This window comes from Plasmodium yoelii (genome assembly GCF_900002385.2).
Source record: "Plasmodium yoelii strain 17X genome assembly, chromosome: 6".
NCBI lineage: Eukaryota > Apicomplexa > Aconoidasida > Haemosporida > Plasmodiidae > Plasmodium > Plasmodium yoelii.
The window spans coordinates 1063059-1081403 of NC_036178.2; the positions used below are offsets into that span (position 1 = coordinate 1063059).

General features: G+C 21.0%; 5 protein-coding genes across 5 annotated transcripts; 3 read left to right on the top strand and 2 right to left on the bottom strand.

The window, feature by feature from the left end:
* Positions 1 to 100: 100 nt before the first annotated feature.
* PY17X_0625200 (exonuclease I, putative) lies at positions 101 to 2818 on the bottom strand (the record flags this gene model as incomplete). Its single annotated transcript, XM_022955440.2, has 1 exon — positions 101 to 2818. The coding sequence occupies one exon, from the start codon at positions 2816 to 2818 to the stop codon at positions 101 to 103; it is 2718 nt and encodes a 905-aa protein (XP_022813215.2).
* A 1778-nt stretch (positions 2819 to 4596) lies between these two features.
* Positions 4597 to 8904, top strand: PY17X_0625300 (conserved Plasmodium protein, unknown function; the record flags this gene model as incomplete). The annotated part of the gene is made up of 2 exons (XM_022955441.1): positions 4597 to 8448; positions 8650 to 8904. The coding sequence occupies 2 exons, from the start codon at positions 4597 to 4599 to the stop codon at positions 8902 to 8904; spliced, it is 4107 nt and encodes a 1368-aa protein (XP_022813216.1).
* Positions 8905 to 9338: 434 nt separating this feature from the next.
* PY17X_0625400 (mago nashi protein homologue, putative) lies at positions 9339 to 10348 on the top strand (the record flags this gene model as incomplete). The annotated part of the gene is made up of 4 exons (XM_022955442.1): positions 9339 to 9373; positions 9588 to 9706; positions 9899 to 10176; positions 10334 to 10348. The coding sequence occupies 4 exons, from the start codon at positions 9339 to 9341 to the stop codon at positions 10346 to 10348; spliced, it is 447 nt and encodes a 148-aa protein (XP_022813217.1).
* A 465-nt stretch (positions 10349 to 10813) lies between these two features.
* PY17X_0625500 (conserved protein, unknown function) lies at positions 10814 to 13647 on the bottom strand (the record flags this gene model as incomplete). The annotated part of the gene is made up of 2 exons (XM_718774.3): positions 10814 to 13172; positions 13511 to 13647. The coding sequence occupies 2 exons, from the start codon at positions 13645 to 13647 to the stop codon at positions 10814 to 10816; spliced, it is 2496 nt and encodes an 831-aa protein (XP_723867.3).
* Positions 13648 to 17607: 3960 nt separating this feature from the next.
* Positions 17608 to 18345, top strand: PY17X_0625600 (conserved Plasmodium protein, unknown function; the record flags this gene model as incomplete). The annotated part of the gene is made up of 4 exons (XM_022955444.1): positions 17608 to 17658; positions 17836 to 17876; positions 18019 to 18051; positions 18174 to 18345. The coding sequence occupies 4 exons, from the start codon at positions 17608 to 17610 to the stop codon at positions 18343 to 18345; spliced, it is 297 nt and encodes a 98-aa protein (XP_022813218.1).

An 18345-nucleotide genomic window follows, 5' to 3' on the forward strand; every position in this document is an offset into this window, starting at 1 on the left:
TTTATATATGATGAAATATGTTAATATAAAAAAGAGGTATATATATATATATATGTAGGATGATTATGAAAATGAGATGTTTTTTGAATTTGTAGATAATTCAGGAAGTGTTATCTATGTAAGGATTATAATGTGGATCATTTTCTTTTTCCTTAAAATAGTCAAATGTATTTATTTTTTGTGTTTTTGGTTGATAATTATAATTTAAGTTTTGAAGCATATAATCGAGATTAATATTTTTGTCATTTTGTTGTGTTTTATTCAATAAAGTATTTGAATTATTTTGTGTAAGTTTTGAAGAATGTATGTAATTTTTTGTATTTTTCCAATCTGTGTCAATAATAAAATCTTTACATGTTGTATTTTTATTATGAATATCTCTATCTTGATCTGTTGATATATGATCTGTTTCAATTTGTTTAAGTTTATTTGGAGAATTATAAATATGATTAATATTTTGATCACTTTTTAGTTCAGAATGATTATTGGTATTATTATTATTGTTATTTATTAATTCATCCTTGTTCGAGTTTTTAAAAAAGTTTGTTATTTGTAATTGGCCATTATAACTTTTTTTTTTTATGTGTAACTTACTTCTGTTTAAAGGAGGAATAAAAGAATGTGCATCAATTTCATTTTGCTTTTCTGATTTAATATAGTTATTTTTTTTCATAAAATTTGTGGGATCTTGGATTGTGGGTTCATCTTTTTGAGGTGAGTTAAGATCATGTTTAATTTCTTCTTTATCTGCTAAAGTTTTGAATAAAGTAAATGTTTTTTTCATATTTTCATAAAGATTTTTTGCACTTTTCATTTGTTTATTTTTTTTATCCAAGTGGTCATAAGGGATGTGTTCATTTGTTTGGTCATTTTGGTTTGACATGGATTCTGTAAATTTGTTATTTTGAGTGTTTATATGATTTTTGTTAATAAAATTGGGTTCGAATTTATTATCAGCATTTTGAATGTTTATATGATTTTTGCTAATAAAATTTGGTTCAGATTTATTATCAGCATTTTGAATGTTTATATGATTTTTGTTAATAAAATTTGGTTCAGATTTATTATCAGCATTTTGAATGTTTATATGATTTTTGTTAATAAAATTTGGTTCAGATTTATTATCAACATTTTCTGCGTTTTTGTCATATTTTGAGTCAATTTGATTTATTTGTTTATGTCTTTTGATAATGGCTGGAGAGATTTCTAAATATTCCAAACATTCGGATGTAAAATGTTTAAAAATATTATCTATATGATTTATATTTTGTTGAGGTGATATTTCGTGTTTGTTATGAAATGGAAGAGAATTAAAATTTGAATTATTGAACAATGGGGTTTTTTGAGAATTATCTTCAATTATTTCGATATTTTTATTATCATCTTTTTGATTTATTATATCTTGTTCTAATAAATTATTTAAACATTTGTTATTATTTTTTGAGAAATCTAAAAAAAGTGAAGATTCGATAACTTTATTAACAAAAATATCATCATCTAGTTTGAAACGATTATTAATATGATCCGAATTTGATAAAAGATTAGAATTCTCTTTTTTAATAAAACTTCGAAATGAATGATGTATTGGAATAATTTTATTTAGAATAAAATCATAAACATGATGTTGTAAAAATGCATTTTTAATTTTATTATATTTTTCCATTAATTTATCTACTGAATTTAAATTTGGAGGTATTTTATTTTTCCATTTATCATGTGAAATTAAAAAAGAGAAAATATTTTGGATAGTTTTATGTTCATATATTAAATTAAATGCGGTTTTTATTCCCATTCCTGAAATATGAAAATCATTAGTATAGTCACAACCACTTAATATGCACATAGTTAAAAACATATCAAGATCGAAATATTTTAATTTATATAATTCTTCAGGCCAATAAAAATTATTGATATATGTTTTCATAAGTTTGTTAGAATTTTGATTATTTATATCAGTATTTTGATCCAAGAGTAGTTTATTATTTTTTTTAATTTTTTTTTTTTTTTTTTTTTTTTCATTATTTACATTTCTTCGTCTTTTACGAGAAAATGTGGGACTTTGTTTTTCTTCATATGAAATAAAAGAATCAGAAAAATTTGATTCTTCATTTTGTATATTTTTAATTGGGGTTATATAAAATTGGTTAAACGAATTTGATATCGGATTTTTAATTTTGTTTATAATATCTGAATCTATTAAATCATTAATAGGCATTAAAGTGATTTCATTACATTCTCCATTATTTTTAAATTTATATAAAACCCTAGGACATCCATAAACTAACAAATCACTATCTTCACTAATAGCACATGAAATAAAACCCATTCTACATAAATAAGACAATTGAGCATCAGCTTCATATGGTGATATTATATAATAGATATTTTTTTTTTTACAAAAATTAATAACAGATTGTATAATTTCTTTTGATACTGTTATTGCTTGGATACATTTTTTAATAACAAGTTCATTAGTTCTTGGATTTTTTACTTTTTTAATAATTTCTAAAGCTTCATTTTTTGCTTTTTCCCTACGTGCTTTTCTTATTAAATTTTCTTTTTTTTTTTCTGGTAATTCTTCACCATCAAAAACAAATATAACCTTAATATTATATTGATAAATCGTTTCTAGCATTTTTTCAATAAAACTTAAATAATTCTCATTATGGTTATCTGTAACTATATCAAAAGCACAACTTATTAATCCTCTATGGATCCAACACATAATATCAATTCCAACGACCCCATTTTCATATTTACTAATATGTGTATTTTTTATTATAGGTTTTAAAAATTGTAATAAGTTTGAAATTCCCATTTAGTCGATTATTAATTTTGGAGAGATCAAATTGAAGGGGGACTAAAATTAAAGGGAGAAATAAAATTGAAGAGAGAAATAAAATTGAAAGGGGGAGAATTTTTTTTTTTTTTTTTTTTTTTTTTTTCATTTAGTGTTAAAATGTTTTATGCGAATTCGCCGAAAAAGGTATGCAGTGTTAGTATTATATGCATATACTTATTACACTTATTTTATGCACAAATTTAATAATGGATACATGATAAATATATATGGGGGAGCAATGTTTATGTTGAATTCGATTGCAAAGTTAAAAAAAAAATAAGACGAAAAATGGGGAGGTCATAATATATTTCAAAAGTAAAATAATGTGCAATAATTGTTAAGTTTTAAATGGTGAAATTTGTGAACAAATATGTTAATTGAAGAAACAAGAATTTAAGACATTAAAATTGAGGAAAAAAAGATAAATAAATTGATTTAAAATGGGGTAAGGAACTCAAACATGTTTTTTTTTTATTATTTTTTTGTTATTTTTTTGTTATTTTTTTATTATTTTTTTTTTTTTTTTTTTTTTTTTTTTTTTTTTTTTTTTTAATTGTTGGCTATATAAAGTCAACTCACCGTATATTTATTAACATTATGTGTTATTACATTTTAGTGTATTTTTCAAAATATTTATTTATGTTAATTTTTTTTAAACAAGTGTATAAAGGATATAAGATAATAAAAGGAACGAGAGATGATAAAGATTGTAATCTTTTTGTGACTAATTCAAATTGATAATTCCCAAGTTTCCCATTTTTTTTTTTTAGGAAATAAAATATGATATATTATTAAGTTATAATTTAATAAAATGCAAAATTGTTTATACAAATAAATATATTTGCATTATGAAAGAGTGGACAAAAAAAATTGGGTTTTATCATGACAGTTGCGCTTTTCTGTTTTTATGAAAAATAAGATTAATGCATTTTTTTATTGTTATTGTATTTTATTTATTTTTAATTGTTTGCTATTTTAATAATTACAAGCTGGATGATGTTAATTTTGGTTATTTGGTTTGTACTTGCATTTGCATTTGTATTTGCATTTTTTATTTTACAAGAAATAACGACGAAATGATGAGAATAAATATTAAAAAAAAAATTGGCTTTTATATTTGATCGCTTTTTGGCAGTCGGTGAAAATGAAAAAAAAAATCAAAAAAAATCAAAAAAAATATGAAAAAAAACGAGAAAAATATGAAAAAAAAATCAAAAAAATAAATATATAAATTGTGAAAAAAAAAAAATATAAAAATTGTGAAAAAAATGAACAAATATATATAAACAAATTAATATTAGCATATTTTTGTTAGTTTAACTATCGATTGGGCATAAATATATAGAGAGTAAAACGTACAAATAAGCAAGAATATTGCATAATTTTGTAATTTTATATATATGTAGGGCATGTTTGATAAATAAACAGGAATAATTAACATACGATAGATAATTTAATAACTTATTTTGAGAAAAAAAGAGAAAAACAAAAAAAATAAATATGTGAGAGTCTCAGTTTGTGAATACTGTTCTGTACATCATGGTTATTTATATTTTTCGATATATTATTTTGTAAGAAAGATCAAGATACAGCATACATACGTAGATAGATACATACGTAGATAGATACATACGTAGATAGATACATACGTAGATAGATACATACGTAGATAGATACATACGTAGATAGATACATAGACATTTTTAATTAAAAATTGTGGCTAAAGTGAGAATAGGAAAAAGAGATGCGAGAAGATGGGGGTATTAAAATTAAAGAGTGAAAAAAAGAAAAGGGAAAAAATAAAAGAAACTAAAATAGATTATGAAAGATGCTTTAAAAAAACCAAAATAAAAGATACATTAAATAAAAAGGATGAAGGAAATGAATTTGATATTTCTGTTTTTATGAAAACAAGTCATAGTTCAAATAAAATTCGACAAATAAATTATGGTAAACTAATTAAAAATATAAAAAATAATAATAATATAATTTTTAATAATATAGAAAAGATATTAGAAATATTTGCAAATGGAATTATTGACGAAGATGAATGTATAAGAAATTATTCAGCTAAAATATTTTATTATATATTAAATAGTTATATAAATTGTGATATTTATTTTAATAAAATAAAAACAAGTATATTTTATTCACTTAAAGGAAAGATTGAAAAATTAAAGATTTATAATTTAGAATTATGTTATAATTTGTTTTTTAAAAAAATTGAATATAGTCATAATTTTTTTTACGATTTTTTACATGCTATTTTAGATTGTTTTGTTTCATTATCAATCAATAATAAGATAAAGAATGTCAAGTATATTTTTCTTTTGTTTGATCAGAAGGTTCGACATAAAAGATGTGTAAAGTTAGGGAAAAATATAACACAAATAGGAAATGGAAAAATAAAAAAAAATGGAAAAATAAAAAAAAATGGAAAAAATGATATAAGCGATGTAAGCGATTATTTTCGAAAAAATACGCATTTAGATGATGATCAGAAATGTGGAAAAGATGAATATGAGAATATAATAAGACAAAATATAATTAACAACAATTGTGACAATTTTTTAATAAAAAAAAATATAAAAACGAATATAAATATAGATACAAAAATAAATATATATGTAAAAATGTTTAAATATTTATATAATTTTTTAGATGAAATAGAATGTAATAATATGAATGTAGAGATGATATCATTATATACAAAAATATCAAAATGTATAATTTATTTCATAAAAAAAAAAAAATCAATTATAAAGATTGATACAATTTTATTAATAAATAAATTTATAAAAAAATTTATAGAAATAATAAATAATAAATTAAATATTTTGAAAGATATATTTAATATATCAATTTTATTAGTTTTTCGATTGTTGGACATGATTTATTATTTTATTATTATGATTATATTTTTGTGTGTGAAAAATATTAATTTATTTGAAATTGTGAAGAAAAAAATATATATTGATTTTATTTATCTTATTAAATATTGTGTAACTATTTATTTATATGTTCTTACTGTATTTAATTTTTTTAAAATAAATAAAAATATTACAGATTATGATCAAGAATTGAATAAGTATGCTGATACAAATAAGATTGGTGTAGATAATGAAGTCAAAATTTTATGTACAAATTATATGAAAAGATGGAATAAAAAAGAATTTGTTGTAAAATATTTTAAGATATTGATATATTTTTACAATATATATATAAATATAAAAGAAGGTAAACAAAAAATGTTCATAAATTTTATTATAACATTAGGGGAGAAAAATTTAATTCAGATAGAAAATAGTGAAAAAAAAAAAATTATAAATGTAATAATAGATTTAATAAAAGAAAAAATTGAAATATATAATTATGATAATGAAGAAAAATTAATTTGGGAACTTTTATTAAATTATGTTAATAATTTTTCTGAAAAATCAATTGAAAAAATAATATATTTATGTTATTATATCGTTATTTTGTCTCAAACTTCTCAAAAAAAAAAAAAAAAAAATGATGAAATAGGTTTGAAACATTTAATAGAAGAAAGAGGAATAAATAAAAGAGAGGATGAAGATAAAAATATGATTTCTGAAAAATGTACAAAAGGAAATAATAAAATAAATGACAAGAGCAATCATGATGATACAATAACATTGTCGTTTTTTACAACACCCTTTATATTTATATTTTTAACTGATTGTAATTATTTTATAAATAATAATTTTTTTGAATTTTTTTATAAATGTATGAAAATAAATGATAAAGAACATGTGATGAAGATATTGTTATTTTTGCAAAAGGAGGAAAACATAAATATAATTCCCAAAAATGTGTTTGACAGTTTTGTAGATAATTTGATATACTTTATGAATAGTCATAATAACAAAAAAATTGGTAAAAATTTTGCTAACAGTTTTGCTAACAGTTTTGCTAGCAGTTTTGCTAAAAATTTTATAGGATTTATTTTGATTATTAAAAATGGGATTAAATGTAAAAATGGGAACAGTAGGTTGAGAAATGTAAATAGGGGAGTGGAGGAAAAGTGTGAAAAATTAATATTATTGGATATTCGAGAAAAATTAAAAGAAATATTTGAAGAAAAAAAAGAAATATTAATAAATTATTTTTTAAATAAAAATAATTCCAATTTATTATCATTAAAAATAATAAGAATTATTTATGACATATATGGAGATGAGAATTGTAAAGTTTTGAATTTTATTTATTGGATTATAATAAAATATATAAATGGAAAATATGGGGATAATTTAATTTTGGGAAAAAAGGAAGTTAAAATGTTGTTATATAGTATATTTTATGGGGATGAAATAAATGTATATACACATTTTGATAAAAATATTGAAAAAAAAAAAATATTTTCATTAGTTTATAATAATGATTGTTTTGATATATTAAAAGAAGATATAAAATCGGAGGTATATATATTGGATAAATATTTATATAAGGATAATTTTTTAATTTTTTTTTTAAATTTAAATATATATAAAACATGGAAAATATTCAAGAATGATGTATATTCTTTTATTGATGAAGAAAATAGTTATAAAAATATTAGTATTAAAGACAGTTTGAAAGATATAAAATATACAAATTTAATTTTAATATTGAAAAAGATATCATATATTACTTCTCATATTAATATATACAGTTTATCCAATTCGAATAAATGGATAAATAATAAAAATATAATTATTAGTTATATTTTTAAGTTAATAAAAATAAATATTTATGATAAATTATATGATAATGTTTATTCAGATAATATATATATAACATGTGATCGTATTTTTATAAATATAAAGATAATTTTTTTCTTTAGTTATTTATCATATTATTTATTTGATTCATTATCTTTGGAAAAGTGTGAAGATAATGTTGTTTTAATAAAAAATTTTAAAGATGAAATCGAGGAATCTCAACAAGATATCGAATTAAATAGTAGCTCAAATGATAATATATCAAAAAAAATAACTGAACAAATTGGTAAAAATGTAGACCCATATTATGATATGAGTAATAAATGGATAGAGAATATAATGTCTTCTAAATTGTTAACTTTTTTAAAATCATTTTTGAATGATGCAAATAAAAAAAATGTGAATGAAATAGATTCAGAAAACGGATTTGAAGATATAATAATGCATATTAATTTTTCAAAAGATCTTTTTAATTTGATATATGATAAAAGAAATTGTTTTTATTATTTATCAGCTATTAATGTAAATTTATATCATAATAGTGAAGAAGATGTTGATAATGATTATAATTTTGAAACCCATAAAATAATTCAAGAATTATTAAATAATTTTGAAATAAATATAGATATAATTAATTTCAAGGAACTAACAGAATTACCAGTCAGAAAAATATTAGTATTATTTTTTCTTTCTATCTTTAGGATATTATATAATGGAAATATATTGAAGAGCTTATCTTTGAAATTTGAAAATGGTGATATAAAGAAATATCTAATTTTTTTAAATTATTTTATTTTTTTCAATTATTTTGTATCTTATTTATCTGAGGAAGTAAAGCTTGCAACAAGCAAGCACTTTTCCTGTAGCACTTATTACACAATTTCGGTAAGAATAAGAGAGATGCATTCGTTCGTTTTCTCTTTTTTTTTTCGTCCGTTTTCTCTTTTTTTTTTCGTCCGTTTTTCTTTTTTTTTTCGTCCGTTTTTCTTTTTTTTTTCGTCCGTTTTTCTTTTTTTTTCGTCCGTTTTCTCTTTTTTTTTCGTTCGACCATTTCTCACCTTGTTTTATTTTTCCCCACTTTGACAGTTTCTGCTAGACATAATTTTGTGCTTCTATGGGATTGGCGAGCATGTCGAAAAAATGGAAGAATTCCCTGAATATAGTGAATTAAAAAGGAAAGAAAATAGTAAGAACGAAAATAGTAAGAACGAAATATTCATGGAAATAAGAAATGAATTAAAAATTTTGAATAACAAATTGAAACACACAATTGAAGAATTATCCAATAAAGGAAAAAAATATATTTTTCCACAAACAGAAATACTTATTAACAAAATTTGAAATAAAAATATTTAAAAATTTTTTGTGAATGCAATGCATTTAATTAATTTTATTCGCTTTAAGTTTGTTTTTATTTTTGCGATATTTATAGTAGCCTTATAAATAGGGTTATATTTTTAATTATTAGCTTGTTTATTTATTTATTGCTTATTTGTTTTATGCATCATATCACATGTGCTATCATTGTAAAAGTCCTAATTCGGGAAAATTATTTTGAATGCATACATTTCTATATTTATTTCATTTTATTCGATATTTGTTAATATATTTTTTTTTTTTTTTTTATTATACATTTAACAATTCAAAAAAAACATATATCCAATGCATATGATAGAGAAATAAAACTCCATCATATATAATTCAGAGGGAATGTAAACCTTTTTAATAATTTTTTTAAATGATAATATATTGAATATTATATTATTAAGGGAAAAATGTCCAAAAAAGATAAATTTTCTTTTAGATATTAGTAACAAAAAATGAAAATAGTGAAAAAATGAAAATAGTGAAAATATGAAAATAGTGAAAATAATGAAAAGAAATGTCAGATTAGGATGTGGCATGGCATTAGTCAAGTTTACATATGTTGTGTACATCATGAATGTTGTAATTATATTCATCAAATTTAAACAATTTATTAAATTTATTAATTTTTTTAATTTTTTTAATTTTTTTTTTTGTAGTGTTGGGCATAAAGGGAAATTTGGGCATGAATTCTTGGAGTTTGAATTGAACTCGAAAGGAAGACTGAGATATGCGAACAATTCAAATTACAAGAATGACAAAATTATAAGAAAAGAAGGTTAGTTATGCTTTCACATGTATATATGTTTTTGTATTTATATTCACATGTATCATTAGTTTATGTATATGTATGTTAATATTTTCCAAAGTAAGATATGAATTAAGTTTGTACAATTGCATGCATGCTTAAACTAAATATATATGTAACTTGTATATATTTTTTTTTTTTTTTTTTTTTTTTTTTAAAAAGCCTATGTAAGCAAATCAGTACTAAATGAGCTAAAGCGAATAATCGAAGAGTCAGAGATTTGCAAAGAGTCTGATAAATTATGGCCAGAACCCGATAAAGTAGGAAAACAAGAATTAGAAATAATTTTAGATGGAAAAGAATACTTTTTTATGACTTCAAAAATTGGATCTCTATCTGATGTTAAACAATGTGAAGATCCTGAAGGTTTAAGGGTTTTTTATTATTTAATACAAGATTTGAAATGCTTTATCTTTTCTCTTATTTGTTTACATTTTAGGGTAATCTTATATAAGACCAGATTTTTTCCACTTCTTCCTTTTTTCCACTTCTTCCTTTTTTCATCTTTTCATTTTTTCCACTTCTTCCTTTTTTTATCTTTCCTTTTTTCATCTTTTCATTTTTCATCTTTTCATTTTTCATCTTTTCATTTTTCAGATTAAGCCAGTATAGACTTTGGCCCTGGGTTTACATGACAGATACATGTATTGGGCACGAATACGTATTATATATATATATATATATATATATATATATTTATTTATTTATTCATTTATTCACTTATTCATTTTTACTGTTTAAAAATAACTTTTATTAAAGATGTTTTATAAAAATTGTTCAACTAGGCAATTATTTTAAAATGAGTTATAAACAACATAATTATAGTCTCAAAATTAAAAAAAATATTACATAAACATTATGAGAACTCTATAAATAGAGAATCATCTACAAAATGTGCATATACACATTGTATAGCATATGAATAATGAATATAAATAAAATTAATTGTTTTTTAAAGGGGAAAAAAATGTATATTATTGTATTTTTCAAAAGTTATATATAAAGGATATCGCAATTTTATAATTTTTTTTTAAATGGAACAATAAACTCATTCAAAAGGGTTTATCTTAAAGTTGTTCATTCTTCTTCCTCATCTTCATCATCCTCATCATCTTCCTCATCATCTTCTTCCTCATCTTCCTCTTCATCATCTTCCTCATCTTCATCTTCATCATCCTCTTCATCATCTTCCTCATCTTCCTCCTCATCATCCTCATCATCTTCCTCATCATCTTCTTCAGCATCTTCCTCATCATCTTCATCATCTTTTATTTTTCTTTTCTTAATCTTCCTTTCGGAATTATCTTCTTCATCTTCGTCAGACCATTGAGTAACGGTAGATGAGCTCTCAAATTCTTTTTGTGTATTTGATTTATTATCTTTCGTTTCGTTATCATTTTCAGTAAGAATTTTCGAAAGAAATAAACAGCTAGTTGGTATATGGCCTACATGTATTCGTTTAATAACTTTTTTATTTTTCAAATTTAATATATTTATAAATCTTTCATAACTTGCTGAGCAAAGATATTTTCCATCTTTATGTAAACTCAATGATGATATGGCTCCATTATGTATTCTATGTTTTTTAACAAAATTTATTAAAAATTGTTGAAAGTTATTTTTAGCCCACATAACTGGCAAATCATTTCTCATATGAGTTTTATTATTTTTTTGATACTCTTTATAAAACTCATATAATTCATCTTTATTTTGTATTAAATATTCATCATGGTTAATTTTTTTTTTTTGTTCATCTTTATAATTATTTTTTTCATATGCCATTTTTTTTATATATATATAATTTAATAATTTCAATCCAGTTGTTATTTCAAATTCATATATATTCCCATAATTATCTGAAACCATAATAAATTGATTATCTGATTCATCAAAGGGTTTTAGAAAATATGTATTACATGGTTCGTCATTGGTATTTTTAGAAATTTCCGTTTCATTTTTTGTGTCAGAATTGTTGATTTGAATATTTTCTTTTTCATTTTGTTTTTCGTGATTCATATTATCACAAGCTTTAATATTAGCCAATTTGATATCGTTTGTTGTAAATTTTGTATATGCACCATTTTGGCAATTTTCACCATTTTGGCAATTTTCACCATTTTGGCAATTTTCACCATTTTGGCAATTTTCACCATTTTGGCAATTTTCACCATTTTGGCAATTTTCACCATTTTGGCAATTTTCACCATTTTGGCAATTTTCACCATTTTGGCAATTTTCACCATTTTGGCAATTTTCACCATTTTGGCAATTTTCACCATTTTGGCAATTTTCATGATTATTGGTATTTTGTGTTTTTTCCAGAATAGGTGGTGAAACACTGTCAGTTGCATTGGGATTAGAATTTTCTAATTCGTTTGTTAATCCAGATGTATTTATGGGTTCTAGTTTTGATTGACTCGTGTGATCAATAGTTATATGTGATTCAGTGCATATAGATGTAAAAACAAGATCACTTTCTGAATAATTATGATCAAAATAGTTATATTTATTTTGATTAACATTTTTTGTTTTATAATGATCATATACATAAACAGGCTTATTTTGACATCTAATATCATAAAGTATAATTTTATGGTCATATGTAGAACATGCTAATATATTAACATTAATTTTATTTAAATAAGTTATAGATTTGATAAGGGCTTCACAATTAACATTTAATAATGTGGGACCTAATGGTTTAGATTTCCAAAGATACGTACCAGTAAATAAATCAAATATTTTTAAATTATTTTTATATCCACCAATAGCTAATCTATTAGTTAATATTTCGTTTGTTGTAGCAGCATCTATTGGGGTCGCTAAAATATATGATTGTAAAATATTTTCTTTTGATATCATATTATTATAATGATATGTTTTACATATATCTTCAATATGAATATTTTGATATTGATTATTTTTGATTGTTATTTTATTTTGGTTTTTATCATCAATTTGTTTAAATTCGATATTGTTTAATACATTTTGTTTATAATTTTTAAAATACACATTAATTTTTTTTTTCATATCATTATTATATTTTATTTCATCTTCTTTTTCTAATAAATATTTACAATTATCATAAGTTTGATCCCAATTCAAAAGATTAATATGTCCAGTATTATTAACTGTAACTAAAATTCTACTATTTTGTAAATAATTTTTATATATTCCATTTTTGGTTGTTTCAGTATTATATGTGGGCATAAAATTGGGATAATTTTTATATATTTTTTTATTTTTATTAAATATATCTTCATAAATTATATTATGATGGTGATTTAACATTTTTCCATAGATGCAATTATCACAACTTATAAAAGATAAGGAAGGCACATTGCTAATGTGAAAATCATCTTCATTATTGTTAATCTCGAAACTTTCCACCAGCCCATTTTTTCTCCATAAAGTTATTTCAGTTTCTTCATATCCCCTGAAACGGAAAAAATAAAACCATAAAACAAAAAAATAAAATATAACAATAAAATATAACAATAATGATGGAAATATATATGTGGTCATTAATCAAAAGTATAGGGGGAGAAGACAATTGATATGATGCACAAATGTATATGAATTTATGTATGTAGATATAAATACATATTTCAGTTTCTTGAAAATTGAGCTTTTAGTATGCGAAGAATAAATGAAAAGAGTACTCTTTTTATTAGGATGTATTTTGTTTTTTTTGTTTTTTTTCAAATTTGTAAAGGATTCACAAAATATATTTATATAGATATGCATTGATGATATGACGAAAAAGTAGATTACCCATATCCACCAGACCATGTCATTCCATTAATCATTTTATTCAAATGAGGGTCCATGGCTTGTTCATAAATTGAACTTTTTCTTTTACATTGGACATATTTTACTAAGCCGATTTTATCAGAAGTTAATACCTGCATTTTATTATTACTAGTTTGACAATCATAAATATATAAACATATATTTATATATACATATAAATATGTAATAACAATTTTTTTTTTCTTTTAATTTATATTTTAATTAACATTTTATGGAAGATTAAAGAAAACCTCAAATACAAAAAATAAAGAGAAGGAAAAAGAGGATATTATTTTTTATACGTTCTTTTTGGTAAAAGCTATATATTGGAGATATTAAGTTTTATATTTTTTAAGCATAATATTTTTGTAAAAAAAAAAATTATTATTTTAATTCTTAATTATTATGATTATATTTTTCTGTTCCTTTTTTATTGTTTCATTATATTATTATGATTTTTTTTTTTTTTTGGTGTCATGAAAAAAAAAAACCTTGAATATAATTATTGTAAGAACATGTGACTCCGGAAAATTAACTTACGAGAACAATGACAAATCAAGCTAACAATTAATCTAATATATTAAATTGTATAACATATATAATGATAAAAAAAATAGTAGCATTAGTGAAGGCGATAATGATAAAATGGTATACTAATTTGCTGAAAATGGTAAAATTTGCTGAAAATGGCAAAATTTGTTGAAAATGGCAAAATTTGCTGAAAATGGCAAAATCTGTTGAAAATGGCAAAATCTGTTGAAAATGGCAAAATTTGTTGAAAATGGCAAAATTTGCTGAAAATGGCAAAATTTGCTGAAAATGACCAAATTTGTTGAAAATAATTTGAAGCAACGTCTAACCTTGTAGGAGATTATTGCTGATACAACTCGTAGGGAAAAAGGGAACAAAATTTAAAGAGATATATATGTGATTGTAATGATATTATATGAATTAGATTGTTATATTTTAGAAAAATAATTAAAAAAAAGGAAAATATTTTTTAATGGAGTTTTATTTCTATATTATATGTTTTTATACATTTTCTGAAACCGTTATTTAAGAATAAAATATATTACTTTTTTTTTTTCCGTCTTGAAATATAACATAAATATAAAATGTTGTATTAACAAAATATATAGGACACATAATGTATTATATATATATTTCAAAAAAGAACAAAATAATGTAAAATATCATTCATATAAGTGATATATTTATTGTTAATGTGGATATTTTATTCCACTTTTCCATTTCATTTTATGGGTCTAACTTTTACAAATATATATTTATTTAGCTCAAATAAAATAAAATTTATATTTTATTTTAATAATTTTTTTTTAAATTGAATTTTTTTTTTCATATTTTAAAATTTCGCTTACTCATATATAATTAAAAGGGGTACAATTTGCATAAAGCACGAGGATAAATGGAATAAAAAATAAATATACGCATTTAGGGACATTGATATTTCTGTTTATAGTTATATTACAATTAGTTAACATTCTTATATTATATATATGTGCATGTTTTACGAAAAATAAATAAACAAACAAATGAATATTTACAAATTTAATATATTTTTTGTGTGTCTTTAAATAAACAAAAATAAAAATAAACAAAAAATAAACATAAAAATAAACATAAAAATAAACATAAAAATAAAAAACTAGTTTCAAAAGGATATTTCGTTTTATTAATATATGACAAATTTTATTTATTTTATATATTTTTTTTTTTAAAGTAGTTATTGATTAAAAATGGCAAATCCAATTGTTGGGTGTTTAAACACATTATCCAATTTTATAACAGATATTTGTAAAGCCATAGTAAGTTGTGTTGATGGGTCGTTTAAGGCTTTGACATGTCAATGAATAACAAAGAGATGAGATGAGATGAGATGAGATGAAGGTAGGATATATTTTATTGGAAATGAGAAAAGAAATAAAAGGGAAAGACAAAAATATTTCTTTTATTATTAAACAGAAAACTTAAGGAATGAATAAGAAATCGTTTGTATATATAAAAAGGGTTAAATAGTTTAAAACCCAATAATTTGGAAATTAAAAAAATAATAAACTTATTTGAATTTTTAATATAACTGCTTTATGTAATTAAGCTTTTGGGAACTGTTCATTTTTTGTTCATTTTTATATTTTTGATAATTTGTTGAATTTTAGATGACATATGATCATAGAAAATGTAATGAGGAATCATTTTTATTTTAATTTTTATTTTTACTTTAATTTTTACTCTAATTTTTACTTTTATTTTATGCTTTTGTTTTTTGTCTAATATTTGCATGTGAACTAAATAAACAATATAGTTATACTTTATTTTGTGATGACAATGCTATTAATGTTAACTGTTTTTTTTTCAATTGTATTGATTATGTGTTATTACATTACATAATTTAATAGACAATGACATTTTTTTTTGTGATTATTTGCAAACTTAAGAATATAAATATAAAGAAAAAATAGTAAACATTAAGTTAGTTTAAAAAAAAGAAATAATCCCTAAAATATAATATGGCAATTTTTATAGGTAAAATGGGGAATGTTAAAATGTAGTTTTGTTTTTATAAAAATATTTACAAATATAAGTTCACATATTAGATTATGTTATAATTTATTCATAAAAATAGGTTAATTTAATGCAATAAGATTTTATTTTTAAAAATTATATAAGAAAAAAATAATTTTAAACAACATATATATTATAAATTATTGCACATAAATGTGTATAATGTGTTTATGGAAAAATTTAAGAATATAATATTTCCTTTGTTTAATTGGGTTTATTTTATTTATTCTTTTTGTTAATATTATGATATTTAAGTATTAATGTAGGAAGTAAAATAAAAAAATAATTACAATATAAAATTTACGTTTTAATTATATTGGTTTAAAAGTGATGGTAATTAATAAATCGAAAAAAAATCAAATTATTATATTAATTTTTTATTCTTAAAAATTGTATAAAAATAATAATATTTTAGAGAAGATTTAAAAACAGGAAAGACACACTTTTTTAGGTTATTTATTTTATTTGTCATATATTTATTTACTAAAAAGATAAAATTAACATAATAATATAACAATTTAATATAGTGTTAAGGGAGTAAATAAGTTCTAATTATTATTTTCTTAATTCAATTATAAATTATTATTAACAATGGTATAATTTAAAATATCAAAAGTTTAATAGTTGGTTGTGCTTATATTTCAAAAGCGTGTAACAGTAAAAACTAATAAATATTATTGGATAATAATATCTTAATTATTTGATATACAATGTAGCGACTTTTTTCATAGTTAATGCAACTATAAAAAATGTCTGGAATGTCATGAATGAAAAATTAAATATTAAAATGTACATGTGTACAAATTTGAAAATGTAATTTTTTCGATTTTAAAAAAGGAAATTTTTTTTTATAAATTTCCAAAAAAGTTGTGTGTATTATTTTTTTAATCTAAATAAATAAAATATCTAACATTTGTAAAAATAAATTAGTGCACATGTGTAGAGTTATGGATATACGTTTTGAAATAAAATATTCCATGTTTAAATTTTATTACACAATGCACACTTTAGGGGGAATTACCGATTTGGCACATTTTTTTTAAATCTATAAAATTAGGAATAGATTTAAAAAATATAAAAGGTAAAAAAATTAATTATTATTTATAAATTGGGATTATGGTTGTATTAATTAAATATGTTTTATGAATTTTATAAAATTCTTCCAAATGATAAAGAACAATTATATATATAATTACAGAAGTATTCATCTTAGTATTGGTATAAATAAATGTTTAGTAATATTTATACAACTGTGTCATGTTTTAAAAAACAAAGGACTTATTATTAATAGTAAACAATAAAAATTGAGAAAACATAAAAATTGAGAAAACATAAAAACTGAGAAAACATAAAAATTAATAACACTGGTTATATAGAACCAAAGTATATTAGCTTATCAATTTTATTAGAACCTTATATTTATTACCCATAATACGTAATATATTAGAGACAAATATAGTTACCTCATTGAAGCCAATTATTAAGATAGCTTGAAAATGATTTCCATTAAATATTTTATTTTGTGCGCCATATGGATCATTCTTTGTGTAAAAATATATAAAAATATGACATTATATATGTTGTTTTAGTTTTCTAATATTTACATATATATATATAATGGAGTTGTACGTTTTAATCTTCCTCATTTTTTACAAATATGATATTCAATATTTCATTATGTGGATAACTAAACAAATTATTAATTAAATTTTGTATTTTTACAGATTGAAATGCAAAAGGAAGGAATATTATCCATTCAGAAAAGGTAAACATCATATTGAATGGAATTATTTCATAAATACAAAAAAAATGATGCAATGATGTGATACCCTTGAAATTATATTTGTAGACAGTTAAATATAAAGGATATCTATATATGTATATTTTTTTTTACATAATTTTTGTAGAAATGATTATCAATCAAAGAGCCGTATTTTAAGGTACCCAAATAATTAGAAAATAATGTTTTGAGTTTTTTTTTTTTTTATATATTATGTAGTTATATATATTCATAGTTTAATTTAGTTTTATAATTATAAATATTGCTTATTTCTTTTAACAGAATGGATACCCCTGATCCATTGGGTGATTCAGAAAATTATGAAGTTGTTACAAATGGCCCAACAGGGAATGTAGTAACTGTTTATAATAAACATGGAGAACCATTATATTTTTATATAAATAAAAAGAAAACAAAAAAAGACTCCAAACTAAGAAAGAAAGAAAAAAAATAA